The 19,066-nt window shown below is 29.8% G+C and overlaps 1 protein-coding gene and 1 long non-coding RNA gene across 2 annotated transcripts; one reads left to right on the top strand and one right to left on the bottom strand.

Annotated features, from left to right (window-relative positions):
* The first annotated feature begins 3,703 nt into the window (after positions 1-3,703).
* On the top strand, positions 3,704-18,813 carry LOC141451392 (hexokinase-4-like). Its single transcript, XM_074122719.1, has 11 exons — positions 3,704-3,937; positions 9,554-9,668; positions 13,397-13,550; positions 13,678-13,896; positions 14,049-14,231; positions 15,278-15,414; positions 15,513-15,625; positions 16,367-16,522; positions 16,847-16,986; positions 17,972-18,105; positions 18,399-18,813. Exons 1-11 carry the CDS (start codon positions 3,894-3,896, stop codon positions 18,495-18,497), a joined length of 1,494 nt encoding a protein of 497 aa, XP_073978820.1. The 5' UTR covers positions 3,704-3,893; the 3' UTR covers positions 18,498-18,813.
* On the bottom strand, positions 9,543-14,176 carry LOC141451393 (uncharacterized). Its single transcript, XR_012456736.1, has 3 exons — positions 14,039-14,176; positions 12,984-13,207; positions 9,543-11,021 (listed from the first exon to the last, which is right to left on the bottom strand). It is a non-coding gene; the product is annotated as an uncharacterized lncRNA (long non-coding RNA).
* Positions 18,814-19,066: the final 253 nt, after the last annotated feature.

The following is a 19,066-nucleotide window of genomic DNA, read 5'->3' on the forward strand; positions in this document are numbered from 1 at the left end:
AATCAATATTTTAACATTAAAAAAAATATTAATTATGAATAAAAATTTATAAATAAAAATAGTGATTTGTTTTTCTCAACTCTCTTATCTAACTCAACTAGCGAATTAATTTGCGCAATAAAAAATTCAACGATTTGCGTCTAAGAGCACAGTTTCAGAATGAATATTATGTAACTTCTCCTTTTATCTCCATTTAAATTAATAAGTTCGAATGAAAACAACTTTAATTTCTCCTTGTAAATTTATGGTTCGCTGTGCATCTTCACGCTAGAAAGTCTCTAAACATTTATTTTTAAAATAATTTTACTATAACATTTTTTGGTTAAAAATTTGTTTTATATATGTTCGAAGTCTCATCGTACGATTTCTAAAAGTAGTTTTAAGAATGCTTGCAACAAGTTACTAATTAAAAAAAAATCCTGGTCACTAGCAATTGTTGTAATAATTTAGAGGGAATAATAATCTATCGAATATTACTTATTTATTATGAATAATAAAAGTACTGATTCGTCAAGGCATTTAAATTTATGAATGTGATTCATTGAACTTAAATACTTCAAGAAGAAAAGTTTAAGATTATACTTAATGTTTGTGCAATTATTCAAAGAATTTTGTACGATTACTTTTTCTTACCACTAAAAGGAAATTATTATAAGAAAACCGAAAATATAACTTATCTTCTAAAATAACATGTTTACAAAAAAGTTAGTAAAAAAAGTATGTTTTTAAAAGAATTTGTTGCAAAAAGTACTCAATTTCTATTAAAACGTAGTCCAACATGTTCTACAGTAGTTACTATTAAATCCGTCTCAATGCCATTCATTCGTTGTACAAGCAAAGAATTTTGAGAACGTAAGTGTGACAGAAATAAGCAAGTGATCAGAACAAACGTTAGTTATTCTGGATATGGAGTTAGCATGACATCCACTTTAATTCCATCTGTTTTGAATTATGTACGGAGTCAACGTTAATGATATAAGTTGTGAACTTTCACGTTGGAAGAAAACTCATTTTTTTTTTTATCACATAAAAAAAAACTAACATATTGAGAATGAAGAATTATAGTTTATTTATTTATTCTTAATAGTACACTATCGGAAATCAAGCAAGAAGATTTCGGGTAAAGCAGGTGCACTTAATCAAAATTCATCGTGCGATTTCTACTTCGTAGTAAAAATTGTTTTAAGAATGTTAAATATGTGATTAGGATTACGGAGTGTTGGATAAAATCAAAGATGTAAGAATGCTTGCAACGAAGATACACATTAAAAAAAAAATCTATTACACCAGGAATTTTTCAGTTAACAAATTTTTGCTGTTTTCTTGAAAACGGTTCCTTCGATTTTTGATTATGTTTAAACTTTAAATTGGAAATAGACATTAAATTATTCCTTGGCAATATTATGTACTGATTGTTTTTTTCGCAAAGGGATATTTAATGTCAGGCTAAACTTCATTTCAATAAGACATTTTATCACTAAACCAATATAATCATAAAATAGAAGGAATAAAATTTGTAGCTGCAATTATAAGTTTGAAAATATCGGCGACATGTTTATTTTGATTTTCGATTCTACGCGATTTTCTCTTTATTCCACACACATCAACCATTAAGTTGGAAATATTAACTGCAGTATAAAACCGATCATTTTTATAGTAACATTTTTAGACAATCATATTCTTTTTTAGCTAATCCTGTAAAAATTTTGTGCCTTCATTCCCTCATCTACTTTAAATTGAAGGAAGATGTAAAAGGAATAATGATGGAACAGTAGAGAATGCAGGTGTAAAAGTCAATGGGCTTCTAATTGGTCTACATTGACTCTATCAATATTTATTCATTAAATATGTAAGCGTATCTAAAAGCCTGAAGAATATTTATCTCTGAAGGAAAGCTGCTAATTAAAATGAAGTTTTTTTAAAAAAAACTTCTTAAGAGAGTTATTTAAAGTGGCATTTACGAGAATATATTTTTAAATGTTTTATAAAGTTAAACACGCCACATCAAATGCCTTTCAAAAAAATATTTCAAGCCACTCTTCTAAACCGAATTCTTTTCGCCTAAATCACTTTTGGTTTATAAAATTCTGTTTAAAGGAATTAATTCGTTCTTAAAGCCAGTGTATCGACTAACGAGTTTAAAAAATATGAAGCAATGCAGAATTTGCATTTGTCGTGATTATTACTTGAAAAAAAACTATAAGCTTTAATAAAGTTCGGTAAATTAAGTTTTAATTATGTGAAATAGGAGTTGAAAGAGGAAAGAAACATGTTCCAATAAAAGTAAGAGCACAGCACTGAAATTTATTGGCATTGAATAATTTTTTCTTTTTTTTAAATCATACCAGTTATATTTTTTATAGCTTTAGGCGCGGTACTTAAGGTTTTAACACAGCAAGGGGACAATGATATAGTTACACTTTAAGGTTAGATAAAATCTAATTTTGCACACCCTTAAAGTTCTGGAAGTAAACTTGAACTTTCCTGACCCTTTCCCTTGTTTAAATAATTGAAAATTTGTTGTAAAACATTTAGACTACTTCCTACCTCTTCAATTGTTAAAAGCAAAAGAGAAAAATTTCTTTAAAACCTTCAAAAGATTTTATTTTAATACAATTCTTAAGATTCAAAGATTTAAACTATAATTTCTTAAATGAATTGAATTCTTCCTAAAACACAGTTTGTTAAAAAAACTATTCAACATCATGAAATGATAGTTTAGATATATGCCGAATCATAGAGTGAACACACATTCAAAATTAACTACTTACAAAAATTTTGTATAACCCATATGATTAGACGAAGCGGAACTGAGGGAATAAGCAAAACCTACTAACATCCAGACAATACAGTCCTTCCATCCAATGCAAACTCCTCAGACGAGTCGACAATGCTCCTTTCTACATTTTTATTAATTTTACCTTCCACAGTGACCACAACCATTTCTGAATGAATCCGCTTTCATTTCCTTATTTTCCGTACTAATCTATCCCATTAATCGTAATCCGGTTGCCAAAGCTCTCTCTTTTACTTCTCACCTGAACAACCCATCCATCACTTATATCAGCGATAGCTCCGTAATCTCTTCCAGTAGTAAGTCGTAATTCTTCAGTAACTTCATTACTGGCTTTGGCGCTTGTGACCATATTATATATTAAGTGCATAATCAACATAATGCAATACTTTACAGGATGCAATAAAAATACAATTTTAAACAATCTGTTATGAGCAATCAAAAGAAAAGTGAAAAATTGATACAGAAAGCGGTATCAACCGGTTTACCGATTTTGTACCGAAACCTTATTGTGGTGTCCTCTATGCAACATAATCGAAATATAAAAATTTAAACTTCTTACAATTTAGTTTTGATGTACACGTTCATATATGCACAGAACAATTTTTAAAAAGTACTTTTTCGAACTTCCAAAAACGAAAATCTGCACGATTACAATGTCTACCAAGCAGAGTCAGAGAATGTAGAAATCAATAAATTGAAGGCACCTAAAAACTGGGTAAAAAAATTCTTATTATCAATTAATTAAGGCTATAGAAAATATTATAATTTATAGTATTTTTTTTTTTTCAAGTTTCTTAATGAATAAATGATATTAAATGGGAGTATAAAATTCTGTAGAGCCTTGAAAGTGCTGGTTAAGTCTAAAGGTCGACATATTATAAGTAACTGGGACCATTCTTTACTAATCCCCCACCATTATCAAAAGTAATATTATAGAGTCAGTCCTTCTTTTTCTTTTTCTTCTTCTTATTAGTATGTTAACATATAGACTTGATATCGGTTAGTAGTAGTTTGGGTAGAGGACTATTTAGTTTTGTGAGCGTGTAAAACTTTCGGACAATCTGTGTAAAGCACCTGTCTTATCAAATATTCGAGAATGGTTATCTACCAAGAGGCTAATAGCGCTAAGCAAGCACTCAAGTATGTAATCTATTCTAATTATTATCGCACTCTATTTAATCTCACTTTATTACTAATGGACTTAATACAAAAAAAGTAATAATTTTCTTTCTAGTATTAAACAAAGAATCAAGAATGCATTAACAACAAATAAGAGATCAGTTCATTATCTTTACAGTCTTATTATTAGATCTTACAACGTCAAACTAACTCCACGAATAAATTACAGATTAATAATTGAGACCTTTGAAGTATCACATTTCCTCTGTGCTAAATTCTTTCTAGTTATTACCTTAAAGCTGCAAAATGATTCATATTAAGTTAAGAACAATGTTAACAATTACTTCTTTTTTTTTACTGCAATCTGACTGCAATTTTATTTACATTATTAATAACTAAAAATTTGATATACTGCAAGTCATAAAATATTATATTACCTAGCGCAGCTCTGTATTCAACATTTTTTTTTTTTTTTTATGTAATCGACAAATTTATGGTAGTACATAAAAATAACTTAAAAGTATTGAAATTCTGAATTTTATACTTACAGTTTAATAATCAATTCCACATTATTGGTTAAAACCTCTTTAACAATGACTATACTTTTTAAAATCTAAATTAGACTAATTATATTATTCATCGAAAACAGATTTAGTATCTAGGTATTTATTATAGCTAAGGTATTACGGAAAAAGTTCGAATTTGTAAAAGCGAACTTCTTTAAATAAAGATATGGTAAATAATAGTTTTATTTATTTATTTAAGAGGCGTCAACATTGGCGGCCAGAGCCTTCTCAGTGAACTGGCTGTCTCAGAATAGTGTCCTCTAGATGCAGACAACTCCTTCCGGATAATAATAACATAGTAAAGTAAAAAGTAAAGTAACGCCTATTTTTTCTTGATATTTTTCCTTCTAACTACTTTCAGGAGGTGGCTGAAGACCGTCAGCTAACATTCCTTACGATAAATTTCATATTTATATATCATATTAATCGAAGGCCCTGACTGGGAATCGAACCCATTATTATTCACCTCAATACCTCTTAGCTTCTCTAACCGCTTGGCTACCGTGTACAGTTTTATTAGTAAACACTAACAGCGTTTTCTCACATTGTTAAATAAATTGCTGCAATTTTTAAACAGAAATGGCAATTTTTGAGAACGATAAGATACTACTTCTACAGGGTAACAGTAAATGTTTGAAGGCGGTAATTTGTTTTTCATTTCCGTGGGTTATTATTATTATTATTATTATTACCTGTTTCACGCGAGTCTCATGCAATTATAGCTTCCCACTTTGTTTCACGAAGCTGGATGAACGCCACCTTAGTCCATAGGGAATTCGAACAATGAATTTAACCATCAGCGATTCTGCTCGCCACTAGACCAATCATTGAAAGAATATGCATTTTTTAAGTGCAAATTTTAAGAAAATCAATTAAGAAGCAATTCCAAGTTATAGGTATTGCTCAAAATCCAAAAGAAAGCTGCTATTGTGAAAGAAGAAGGAAGTTGTTAAATAAGATGTCCAAGTACTCAATGAGCCTTACAGCTGGCATGGTGCGGCCGAGTACACGAATGAGTGAGTGAGTTAGACGATAAATGTGCTTATGAAAAGGTGATATTGTTTGGTTGAAATGCGAGCAACTATCTTGTAGTAAGGCTGAGATAAGAACATGAGACGCAAAGATCCCTGAAGAGGTGCTTCACTTCTCTCTGAGGGCATACTAAAACGTATGTTTTTTTTTTTTAAAGTAAATTTAAATGATCAGTTTTAAAGGCTACAAAGATTGTCCCGTCAAAATCATAATCAGAAGATCTCTCTTGTAAATACAATAGATATTAAAATTTTGTTGAAAATGTTGATAAAGATCCGAAGATAACAAGAACGATTAAGGATGGTTAAGTAAATAAACATTATAATTTAAAACAATTCAGTAAGACTGATTTTTTTAATGATTAAAAGCAATTATTAAAAATTTATCAATCATTTATGTAAATGATTTAATTTCCGCTATCTTTATAATAAAAAAGTAAATAACTCAGAAATTAGACTTCTTAAATAAATTTTTACAGTACCCGAGAGTTTAAAAATATTAAAATATATTATCAAAAAACAGAATACAGATACGCTTTGGTACTGTTGAGAGTGTTAAGCAATAACACTTTCTAAATTCCATATTTGAATTACCTTTCAGTTTGTTTAAACTTGATACACATTTTTACCAACACGATAATTAAGGCTAAAAACGTACTTCTACAAACGCTGTTCTTTTAAATAACATTTTTAAAGAGTAAGAAAAATAAAAGAAGTAATTTTAATTTTTGAATTTTAATAATTACAATAAAAGGCCTATGATGATTGATTACTTGGAGTTTGTCAATTAAAATTGATTTAAGGAGGATTTGGAAGAGTTTTAACGTTTTAAGTATTCATCTAGAATGTATATTTCTAATATACTTCACCCAGGAGGAAGTAATTACTTCTTCAGGGGGTTTCTCTTGTCATATCTTAACAAGGAGATCAAGGTTACACGTCTTATCATACGACACGATAACAAAGGAGCACAGATATTGAGTACTTAGTCGTTCCCTGCGTTACATATCCCGGTATTGGTAAACTTTTCGTCATTAACAGCTCTCTATGTATGAACGAGTAGATTAACTAAATCTCTAGGTTTACTAACATTAAGAAGAAAGATTTTTCACCCTATTCTATGCTTCAACTTTGTTTTCAATCTTTGTCAAATTTATTTAAATATCTAATTAGTTTCAAAATTTAAAACCACTAAATTTATTTTAAATCTGATTTTCTTTGTAATTTTACCATTTCAAAAATAATTATTAACGAATTACATTCCTACATTCCATACCAGAAGATAAAATTTAAAAACTTTAGTTTGTAATGGTAACAATTGTTTAAATTATAAAATGTTAGAAGGTTAAACAGTAAATGACCTAAATATTTCATAGTATAAATGGTCTTCATTGATGTAGTTATGCTACTGGTCAATAAAAAGCAGTCGCATGACTTTTTCTAATTGTACCTCGCAAGGATCTAATTTTCAGTTTTCTCAAATATGGAATAAAGGAAAAACAATTTCCCGTTAATAATATGTAAATAGGTTACCCATATAAGAGAATCATTAACACATTCCTTAATCATTCATAATTGCAGACACAGTCTACCTTCTAGAAGTGTGCTCCCCGTATCTTTTTCCAAGCTTCGTTGCACTAAACATGCACTTTCATATATCTACATAAAATTTATTTTTCTCCTCTCTCCCGTTTACCTCTTCCTCTTTGCTCACCAACTATCCTGCATAAGATATCTCATGCGATTTGAAGAAAACCTGCGTAGTACCAGTCAAAACTAGCATAACCTATTATTTCTTCCACTGTGAACTCTCTTCGTTGAGGCGTTTGCATTCCTGTCTTGTGTGATCTTACCTCATACCAACTCAAATCTTGAGTTTACAAGCGCTCACTTACATTTTCTCGCCTTGTACTTAGTACTTTCTACCAGTAATAGGCAGTTCCTCTCTACACCAAAAGATTCTATAGTGCACTGAGAAAGAAGTCTGTAGTTGATGCACATTACAAGTTTATGTACGGGTTTTGAGTAAAGTTCAAGCAAAAAGTAAAGAAGTTAAATAAAAAGCGAAAGAGAAATTAGCATGTTTAAACCAGTGGAGTGGATCAGTTACTTAAAGCCCTGAACCGATCTTCACGTCAATGAACTCAGTACTTTACAATCGCAGAAACTTGGATACTGAACAATAAACTGACTAGATACAGGATTATCACTTTTACATTAATGTTCGTCAAACGCAATTTTAATAATGACGACAATATTCCATAGAAATTTTAGTACTTTCTATAAAAACATTTTTTAAACAATGACGGTTGTTGCAACATTAAAAAAAAGTCTATTCAAAAAGAAAGAAAGAAATTAAAGTTATATTGTTTATATTTTTAAAAAGTTACCATCGTTAAGCGCTGTTAGTAAACTTATTAATTTAGTTCTTGCGACTCGTAGCTCCTCCTTTAGCTCTGAGATATCTCAGATTTCATAACATATAGCTTGCCAGCTGGCAAGTTGCATATCTAGTGGTTATCCAGTATGATCACTCATCCATCTTAATTATTTTTCTTTTCTATCATTAATTTGTTGAGCTCAACAAAAAAATGAATAGAAACAACTTAAAATTATTGAATTTTCAAATTTATTATTATAAATTACAACTGTACAATTGCAAGTTTAGGCAACAAAAGTGCTAATAAATGAGTATTGCTAATAAATATAAGCAATTGTGAAACACTTGACATTGTCTTACAGAAAAAAAGAAAAGTTCTAATATGAAATTCTATGGTTTCAATAATTCAGGGCTAGAATTTTTTTTGAATTCAGAATTCAGAGCTAGAAACTTCGGATTTCGAAGATTTTAAATAAATAAAATGATGTGAAATTAATAGAACCACTGTGAATGCGTAAAAGTGATTTTAGGAACGATAATTTAAAATCACTAGACTGTTCGGTTCGATCCGCATTGCTTGATAATATTCTGAGATAACATGCTGATTTTCAATAATGATGGCCACCTATTAAAGTAAAATTTTTTCATCAGGCTTTGTTCCCCAAGTTCCTACATTCAAGAATACTTTGGGATATTGTACCATTATCTACTTTGAATGTTCCATTCACATCGCGTGGGCTAATTTTATTAAGAGGATCAAACTTAAATTTGGTATTGACTGTCATTTTTTTTTAAAAAAGTCATTTTGTTCATTGCCAAAACTTGTTCAATTCACACCAGTACCCAAAAGTATGAGTATTGAGTATGTTGTAAGTGTCATCGCTATTTATCTTGGAGAATTTAAAATATGCAACCGAAAAGTTCATTACGTTGAGGAGGCTGCAAGAATGTTACGCACTAAGGGATCCGAACAGACTAATTATTATGTTGCACAGATAAGAAAAATCATTACCTGACAAGGAACTGAAGTATAAGAAAGAACATTGTGAGAATGAGATATTCTACAATAAACAAGAGTTTTGACCATAAATTTTAAGTTTAATAAATGTTAAGTTGAAAGAGGCAGCTCTATCTCTTCAATCATGATCACCGTACTTTTGGGGACCAGAACGTTCAGTGTTCGAGGATGTATAACTAACTTCAGTGATTTCTCTGCTTTTATGGTGGTCATGTTTCCATCAAACAGTAAATTCTGATTACCATTAGTTTGCAGTATCTTCTTCTGTCAATTAATAAACCGAATTTCGTGTAAAAAAATACGACACTGGTAGAAAAACAGATTTCTGAAGTGGTAAAATGTGGTCAACTTCCTCAAACTGAAACTAAACTTTAATATATACTTTAAATTTTTACTGTAATTGGTGAAATAGTGCCAACAATTCGTAATATTTTATTATAAGTAACCATGAGTATTTGTCTGTTACGAATTAAATAAACAAATATGTAATTCTGTAAAATTTTGAATAAAGGCACTTTATTATTATTATTATAAGTACTTAAAAACTCTCAAATATAAAAAAAATTACTCCATTTTTTTTTATTTCAAATTTATGCTTTAAATTTATACCCTTTGTTTAAATGTTACTATATTTGCTTTCAGTTTAAAATCAATTAACAACAATATGCGAAACAGAATTGATGACACAATTATTGATGCAGCTATTAATGCACAAATAACTTCCATTCAGCTCTCTTGTCTTCAACAACAGGAAAAGGTCAGTATTTATCTTCAATGCAGGCTTTTAAATATACTTAGCTTAACAGTTATTATTGTTTTTAAAGAATATATTTTTAATTTCTTAAATTTACGGCAGTATTTTGTTCTTAAATTCCAAATTCCTTGATAATATGAATTTCGCTTTAATCAAATGTTTGAAACAAAACCATAAAACTTAGAAGCAAAAACGAGTTAAACTGAGCAAAAATCGTTTGCTAAAACTTACATGACATTGGCAAAAAACTTCGGTTTACTTTCTTCAAACACATACGTCTGTTTTTAATAAACAATTAAAAGATTTGTTTTTAGGTATTTTGTAAAAATAAATCAAACAGAAATTTTCCATTAAGAAAACTCCAATAGATCTGACAGATGAATTTCGATCAATTTCTTCCAGTTGCGATTCTTTAGCGTTATACAAGTAGAGTATTTATACGAAAACTAGATTCCAAAAATTTTACTTCTGACCACTAGTACAGGTAACGCATCTTAAATGGAATTCTTTTTGTGCATCCCGTGACTTGATAAAAAGTTGTTGTTTATATTAGGCCCACAAGAAATGAATGAAAAATTAAATTTCCAATCACTCGATACCAGAAACCGCAAAAGTTGTTCCAAATTTCGAAAATCTAGCGAATCATTTTTAACACTTCCTCTCATTGCAAATAGAGAACGTTTCCTGTTCAAACTAATGCATTTTTATAAATAAAGTAATCAGTCAGTTCATTCAGAGATATATTTTAAAGAAAACATTAAATTAATAAAAAATCATTACTGTATTTTACTTTTTTTATACAATCCAAAACAAAGATAATTTATTTTTAATCAAAAAAAATGTTTCTACGATTGCAAATTTGGTACAGCTTATACCTTGAAATTCTGAATAATAAATAAATTAAGATTACAAAAACAAAACGAAGGCCAGATAGCTGTATTGATTAAAAAGTAAGATAACCATTCTTATTCTCACTGTTTCCCTTTTGACTTCTTTAGTTAAGGGTTATCAATACTAGGGTTACTAAATTAGAATAAAATGGTTATTTATTTATGAATGCATTTAGTTAAACATTAATACAATTAATTGGTGATAATAGCGGCAGTATCAAACTTTAAATACACATCTTTTTCTTATTTTCAGTTGAAATTAAAAACTTGTGAGAATTAAGATCTGATGTTTCGTAATGTACATTTATTAGCATACTGTGAATTGTTGTAAGGCTTTCGCCATTAATTTTATTAGATTAATAGCTGATACCACTCCTTGGGTTTGCTATACAGAAGACTCTTCCAATCCTAATTCATCTTCGTTTAAGAAAAGAAATTCAATGCAATCTAGTTCTTCCATTTTAGTCTAAAACAAGGTGTAAAAGAATTGATGGCGATTGAACATAGTGCAGCCATTTACCAGAGCCTCATTGCTGCCGCTAAAGATTGGAACGCATGGAAATTCATATGAAACGATATTTCGAACTATTTAATCTAATGTATGTCAAGAAAGACATTAAAGAAACTGTATTGGTTAAGAATTCAAATTTTTCTGAGTGATACTCAAGTTAGAGTAGATTTCGCCATACATCCTTATATAAATATATATTTGGAGAACCTCTACTAATTAGAACTAGAAGTTCGATGGGGGGCTCTAGTAAAACTTGAAGCCAAAAGGCTTTCTTCTCTGTTTGGCCGAAATCCCAGCCATAAAACTTTTTCACACTCACCCAATACTTTTTTCTTTTATTCATGAAGAAACTAACGCAGACTATCTGCTGCCCTAATTCTCATCTTTAAGTTACACATATTTCTTAAAAAGAATTAATTAAACAGAAAGAACTGCAAGTGGGTGCCAATTCCTCTGGCGTAGGCTTTTCTGGCTAACTCTTCAAGAATCTAATCTAGCACACCTTAAAATGTCATCTAAATAGGTTTTCAGAAAAAAAAATGTACTACGTACAAGTTTGGTTGAAATGTGTGCGGTCTGACCGAGAGTGAACGAGCGGGTTGGAGCGTATCACGTTAATTAATGCACTATCTCTGCAGGCCCTAGGGCAGGCTGGGAATTCTGATGAACAAGTAAAGAAATGGGAAACACTGAAGCAGACTAGCCCACGTAAAGAAGTTAAGGCAATAATACGTAGAAAATTTGTTTTCTGGTCTTGAATTAGAATTGAGATACCTACCATATTGAATAGATATTTCAATATATCAACAAGAGTTCTGACTTCATACGTCTTACTAACTGTTCATGGATATCTAAGCATTTTTCCTAAATTTGCAACCTTGAGGAAAATGTGCCAATGTAAACAATAACAAGAAAATACCAAATTTAAAGATAAAAATTTACAATTACTTAAAAATGAAATTTTGTTGCAATTAATCAGTTAAATAATATATTTAGTAAAAATTACAACCTTGAAGAAAATGTGTCAATGTGAAAGATAAAAAGAAAATACAAAATTTCAAGATAGAAATTACTATTACTTAAAAATGAAATTCTGTCACAATTAACCAGTCCTACAATAAAGAGATAATGAATCACGGTTTAGATTCAGATCGAATATTACTTATCTTTTTTTTTTTTACGTTGTTCATTAAGAGATTTTGATTACTATTTGTGTCAAAACCATATCGTCGTAATGTCTGTACATAAAAAAACTTCAGATGTTATCCTGGTTATACATTACAGTGTTGAGACCCATATTACTTTATTCCTCTTAAGTCTGAGGAAATGTAAGAGAGAAAGTCATTTAAAATGATGCTACAAAAAGACCCGAGGCTTGCATCTTTGGGCATTAAGGGCGCTTGGTAGTAATGTCACAAGGGGGATAAAAACTCCGTTCCATCTGTTTTGAGAATAAACGCATTGTGCTCGCAAACGATTTCTAAAGTTTGGCGCTAATAATCGCACTAAATTATTCCAGATGAGATTTATCTCCTTTAGTGATAGGTTCAAAATTGCTTTCTAAATTATTTACGGTTGAGAATAAATTAATTCAAGGCCTAGTCTGAAATTAAAATCTAAAACCTAGTTCGGTTCGTAGCTGGGTCTTTGTTGTTTATTATAAAATAAGTACATTTATTTTAAAATTTTTAGCTTCTTTAATAGTTTAATAGTTCTCAAGTTTCTATATTATTTATTTCGGAGATAATAATTATTAGAAATGTTCAGTTTTCGTTTGTGATGTGTATTGTTTCACCATATTTTTTCAATTTTTAAATAGATCATGATACTTTATGATGAAACTGTATATTGTAAAGGCTGCTAAATAAATTTGTTCAGGTTATCTAATTTAAGGAAAGAAAAATGAAATAGCCTTACATCAATTCTCAAAGTTTTCTTCTAACTTCAATGCTAGAAGCTAATGCTAATTTGCTTCGTTATACTAAAAGTTATTCGGCTTCACTAAGTTCACTTTATAAAAGGTCTAGGAAGAGTGACTTGCTGCAACCCCTGCTCAAAATCAGTTTTTACTTAAAATATCTCAACAAAAATCTTTCCGTGGGCAGTGCAGTGAGAAACTCAAAAAACCATTTCTAGGAAACCTAAAAACAAATATTTCGAATATATTACTCAAATTCGAAAATCTTCAAGATTTTATTAAGATACTTTCATCTAACAGTGTAAAAGAAATGAACATCAGTTTTCAATACCTCTCAGGTAAACCATTCAGTAGCCACAATTGCATGTTTCCTATAAGAACTCTATAACATACATATATTGGGAATTTACAGCTAGAAGAAATATTACAATGTTTGCGCCTAACTGGAGAAACAGTAATCAAAGTGGGAGAGATATTTTTACAGGAAATGAAAAAAGGCATGAAAGATGAACCTTCATCTTTACTTATGGAAAACACTTATGTACCAGAACTTCTTAATGGAACAGGTTTAAAATGTTAATTAACTCTTAAACAAACAAAACAAAAAAAAACGCACTAGTACTAATTATTTCGTTCTTAATCCAACTGAAAGTACATGAAGGAAATAAACTACCTTTAAATATTTTGTTTCAGAATCAGGGAGTTATTTGGCTTTAGACCTGGGAGGTACAAACTTCAGAATATTATTAGTGGAAATATTATCTGGCGCACTAGTTCGAGAAAAAGTGAAAAAATTCGAAATGAAAGAAGAGGCAAGACTTGGCAGTGGATTGGAACTGTTTGACTTTTTGGCACAATGTATATCTGAGTTTGCTCATGAACATGATGTAGCAGACAAAAATTTACCAATGGGTTAGTTTTTATCTTCCTTTGCCAAACCGAAAAAACTCTAATTTCAGCAGAGTTCTTTCTTTAAAGCCTATTTTTCCTTTTTTAAGAAATATACATTTAAACTGACATTCTTTTCAAATTTAAATTTTAAAATTTAACTTACAACAATTTAGGTTTCACATTTTCTTTTCCAATGCATCATAAGTCAATACATAACGGTATTTTGCGTAATTGGACAAAATCTTTTGCTGCCTCAAATGTCGAAGGTAACGATGTGGTTATAATGCTTCAAGAGGCTATAGAGCGAAGAGGCGATGTGAAGATAAGAATAAATGCTATTTTGAATGATACTACAGGTAATTATATTATATTGTAAAAATATTACATTTATTTTTTAGTTGAAAAGGAACCTTTGGTTTGAAATAAAAATAATTTAGAGCTTGAATTCTGTGAGAAAATAAAAACTTGTAAAACTGACAAAATTTGACTAGATAAATTATAGAATCCACGCTATTGGAATTTTTCAATGGAATTTGTTAATAGGATGAAAAAATAAATGCCAGTTTCAGTCATGATAAACTTTATTATGCCGGTCTTTCGACTTAGGGACTAGGTCCATCTTCAGGGCTAATTTACAATGTACTATTTTACATCATTAGAGGGTTGGTGTATCTTCTGTCTTGTCTGTTCATGGACTTCGTTTATATTATTTTTAAAGTCTTCATAAGACTCATGGACAATATAATGTCTTTTTCATGTAATTCTATTTAATTCTGCTGAAGAACTTTACTGGAATGTACACTTACCTATTCTACAATTTATATGCTACTTGAACATTAAAAATTATTCCGGTCTCCCGAGATATAGATGTAAAAATCTGAGAAGGTAAAATGAGAAAATGATTTGCAATTTTCTGTTAGTGCCCTAAACTACTTATGCACTTTTCTATTGAAATTTCCGTGTTACCAAAGGTAAAGTAAAATGAGTCAACAATGCGGAAACTGATTAGCCACCATTTCAGGAGTCTTGGCTTTCCCATGGGCATCCCAATCTAACATACAAACAACATTCAATACTGTTACTTTCAATACATACTCAATATTCACTTAATCTGCAAAGATTATGGATATGTGTAATTGCTTGGCTTAGCAGAGCCCAGGCAAACAATCACTTTGCTAATCAAACTCGAAAATTTGTGAATTACCAACCTGCACAAATCTGTTTTCGACACAACAGATTTCAATGTTCAAATGCCATAAAAACAAGTTACTTTGATGCCAATGCAGAGCATTGAAAGATAGAAATGTTCGCTTAAAAATTCACCAGTAAGTAAAGAGACCAACCAAACTAGAACTATGCGTCTTTTAAAGCCAGATTTTAATATCACATTTTTTTCTTATAGGAACACTACTGCAAGGATGTTTAATAGATCCAAGAACTCGGGTGGGTATGATTTTAGGCACAGGAACTAATGCTTGCTACATGGAACGTGCCGACAGTATTTCTCATTGGGAATCTGAGAGACATGGAGAAAAAGAGGTTCGTTTCCTTTGGTTTAGAATAAATCTATTATTAACATTTAATTAGTTATTACTTAAAATTAATTACTTAGTATTATAATTAATTATTTATTGTAGGTACTAATCAACATTGAATGGGGTGCTTTTGGAGATAATGGTGTTATAGATTTTATAAAAACATTTTTTGATAAACAGGTTGATAACAATTCACTCTATTTGAATTCTTTTTCGTAAGTTATCATTATTGATAAATGTTATATATTGAAGGTGCAGAATTTGTTTTGAAATATAGTGCCTATCGCGAGCATTCTTGTTGGTTTTCACCTAATTCAGATCTTTAGCCATCTCCAAAATCTGGTTTATTAGTATTAAAGAAATTTCCTGTCATTACTACTTAAACTAATAAAATAGAGGTAAATGTTTTACACAATCTTCTTGCTTCTAAATATCAGGATTTCAGCTCAGCTATTATTCATCTACTAATGTAAAATTGTTTAGGGCGTAAATCTTAAATGTTCTCAACTACCGAGATATAGTTGATAATTGAATAACAGTTTAAAATATATTTCAGAACAATACTCCACACTTCAAATAGATAAAGAACTAAATTTATGGGAAGTCTTTTGATAAAATAATGTTCATTGAATATATGGCTGTTCTGTTTGATATTATTAAAGATTTTATCCATCATACAACGCTTGATCTGTAGCATTCTTATTTGATCCGGATTTTCATTTATTTTCTGAGGTGGAATATAACTTTTTTTTACCTTCCACTCACAAGGTCTCAAGGTTTCATATGACTAATGAATGAATATCGAAATTCACTAATGAAAACTGATACTTCATCTTTGATGATGTGTGGAATTCCGAAACAAGTCAACATTTTCCAGAATAACCATGCTATGGTAGATAATATCTTTGAAAATAATATTCTTGTTTCTTAAATTATAAAACCAAATTTAATTTCAGATTTGAGAAGTACATAAGTGGTATGTACCTTGGTGAATTAGTCAGAATTATTCTTGTACATCTAACAAATAATCGGCTACTTTTTAATGGAAAACTTAGCAAAAAAATTCAAGAGAAAAGCTCTTTTAAAAGTTATCTCGTGTCGCTTATAGAAGTGTAAGTATGTACTTATATATATTTTTGTTTCATTTACTAATTAACTATTATTAAATTATTAAATTTAAATTATCTGGTTTATTTAATTGTTTATGTAAATTGAGGGAGAGTTATTTTTGTAAAAATAATATGCTGAAGTCCCCGAAAATAGCATTGTAACAGCCAATCAGTTCAAAGCATAACTGAAAGTATAACTTCTTGAATCGCAGGTTTTTAAAGTAGAATTTCATGTGATAATTCCATGTTCGAAAATAGTTTTGTACAATCAAATAATTTTATTGTACAACTTATGTAAATTAATAAATATTTTCTAACTTATTACAGCGACTCTGTTGAAAATACAACAATAAATACTGAAAAAGTCTTAAAGGATTTTAATTTAAAATATTCTATGGATGATATAAAAACTGTGAAATATGTTTGTGAATTAACTTCATTGAGGGCAGCTCTTCTAATTTCCGCATGTAAGTTGTACTCTAATTAATTTATTTTGAATCTCTGATATATTAATTTAATTATTTATGTCTTATGTTTACCTGTATTCCGGAAAATGTGGGTAACCTTTAAAACTTGGATATGAACTATTCCACTATTTTTTAATAAAATTAAAAGTTGTATTATGTATAAATTACGTCAACGTTTTCCTTTCATTGGTGCTCTGAATTGTGGGGAAAAGAAAAAAGTCAAAAGATGTCTATGACAATTATAGATTTAACACCAAAAATTGCAAGTTCGCTTTTAGAATGGGTGTGAATCAAATTACAACTATGAAAGTTCAGGAAGACATCAACTATTCATTAGATGAGGGGTTATCGATTGCGAATTTCTTCCAACAGGAGCATAGTCAATCAAAGACACTATTTGAGGCAATGAAACGCCTTAGAGTACACTTCACGAGGAAAAGACTTGGGGAAAACAGTCATGGCTGCCTCATCATTACTACGCATCAGCTCTTGCCAAGTTTTTTTTATATTTAATTAATGAACGCCCGCATATCTGTTGGCCTTTGTGTCCCAATGACCTCTCTTTTCATAAACCAGTTTGTATTTTCAAGTTAGTTCCGAGACTTGTATATCAAGTTTACATTTACTGAAGTAGCAATATTATCAGGTTTTTATTAACAATTAAAAACGTTGATTAGATACTTTTAAAAACTATTATATCTTCTTCAATTAATCCAAAGAAGTCTCATCTTATGCAAAACATGTTTAGCGCAACGACTTTATTCTTTGTCGAAAAGGGCAGCTTTCGCTTAGTATTCTAGAATTATTCTATTGCTTTGCTAAGCGTTGCGGATAGATTCCAGGAAATTCTGTTTTCCTTGCACAAAGAATCACACTTAGGATGTATTACATAAACCATTTAATATATTTAACGAATGCAGTAATATTTTCGTGACTACAATGTACTGAACAGTCAATAAGGATTTTTTATTTTTATTTTTACTAGGTTTGTCTACATTATTGCAACAAATGGATAAACCTGATGTAACAATAGCCGTTGATGGTTCTCTATACGAATTTCATCCACGTATAAAGATTTGGATTAATAAATTTGTGCAAATATTGGCACCTAGTTATGAGGTACTTATTTATATTTTTTCACAATATTAAAAAGCACGTATTACCGGAGTGAGCAACAATATTTTTTTATATTTTATTTTAAATGATTTAAGGCCCTCAACATATGAGGTTATTGGCGCCCGGAGGTTTTTTTTTAGTACTCTGTCGGCCTGCGGACAGTGTTCTCTTGTTAAAGACAACACTGTGGACAGTGCCTGTATATAGCTCCTAGGGAAAGAAAATCTAAGGCCTGAATGTATTCAAAAATTATTTCTGTGAAATTTTCAGTGTAAAGTAGTGTATTTGTTTTTCAGTTTCGACTTTTACAAGCAGAAGATGGAAGTGGAAAAGGAGCAGCTATTGCATCGGCAATAGCGTTGAGATTACAGAAAAGTTATGCTCAAGAAGCTTGAAGCGGACTTTTAGCGGAAAAAATATGTGTATTTAATACAAATATTTTAATAAATTTTTAAACTTTAAATCTGATTATAAAATAAAAAAACTATTACTGATTTTTGTATAATTATGCGAATATGCAAAAAAGAAGTGTATTTATTAATCTCAAGATTTCTAATATTAAGGGCCTAAACTGATATATTTAATTGCAATTTTTTGAAGTGCTATTTAAAAATTTATTATCTATAAATATATCTTTGTATATACATATTCCCCTGTGTTATTGTAACCTTCTAGTACAAAAGAAATGAATAAAGTTATATATTTTTCAGAGATGATTGTTCATTGCTTTTCCTGCTAATTTTAATAAAATCATTGACTAATTATTCCAAATAATGCGTTCAGATGAATATGAACAGGCAAGTTTAATTAACTGGTCAGCTTTGGCTTTTCGAGTGTCAAATCTTCAGAGCTAAGAATTTGTGTGCTTCATTGGTACATTTGATACCGGGTTAATTCTAAGTCCTGAAGATATAAATAAATTAAACAAAATATTTCTCTAGAATAATGTTTCTTTATTCCCAGG

Source organism: Rhodnius prolixus, unplaced genomic scaffold, assembly GCF_049639745.1.
Source record: "Rhodnius prolixus isolate KJV_2025 unplaced genomic scaffold, Rpr scaffold_8, whole genome shotgun sequence".
NCBI classification, from domain to species: Eukaryota; Metazoa; Arthropoda; class Insecta; order Hemiptera; family Reduviidae; genus Rhodnius; species Rhodnius prolixus.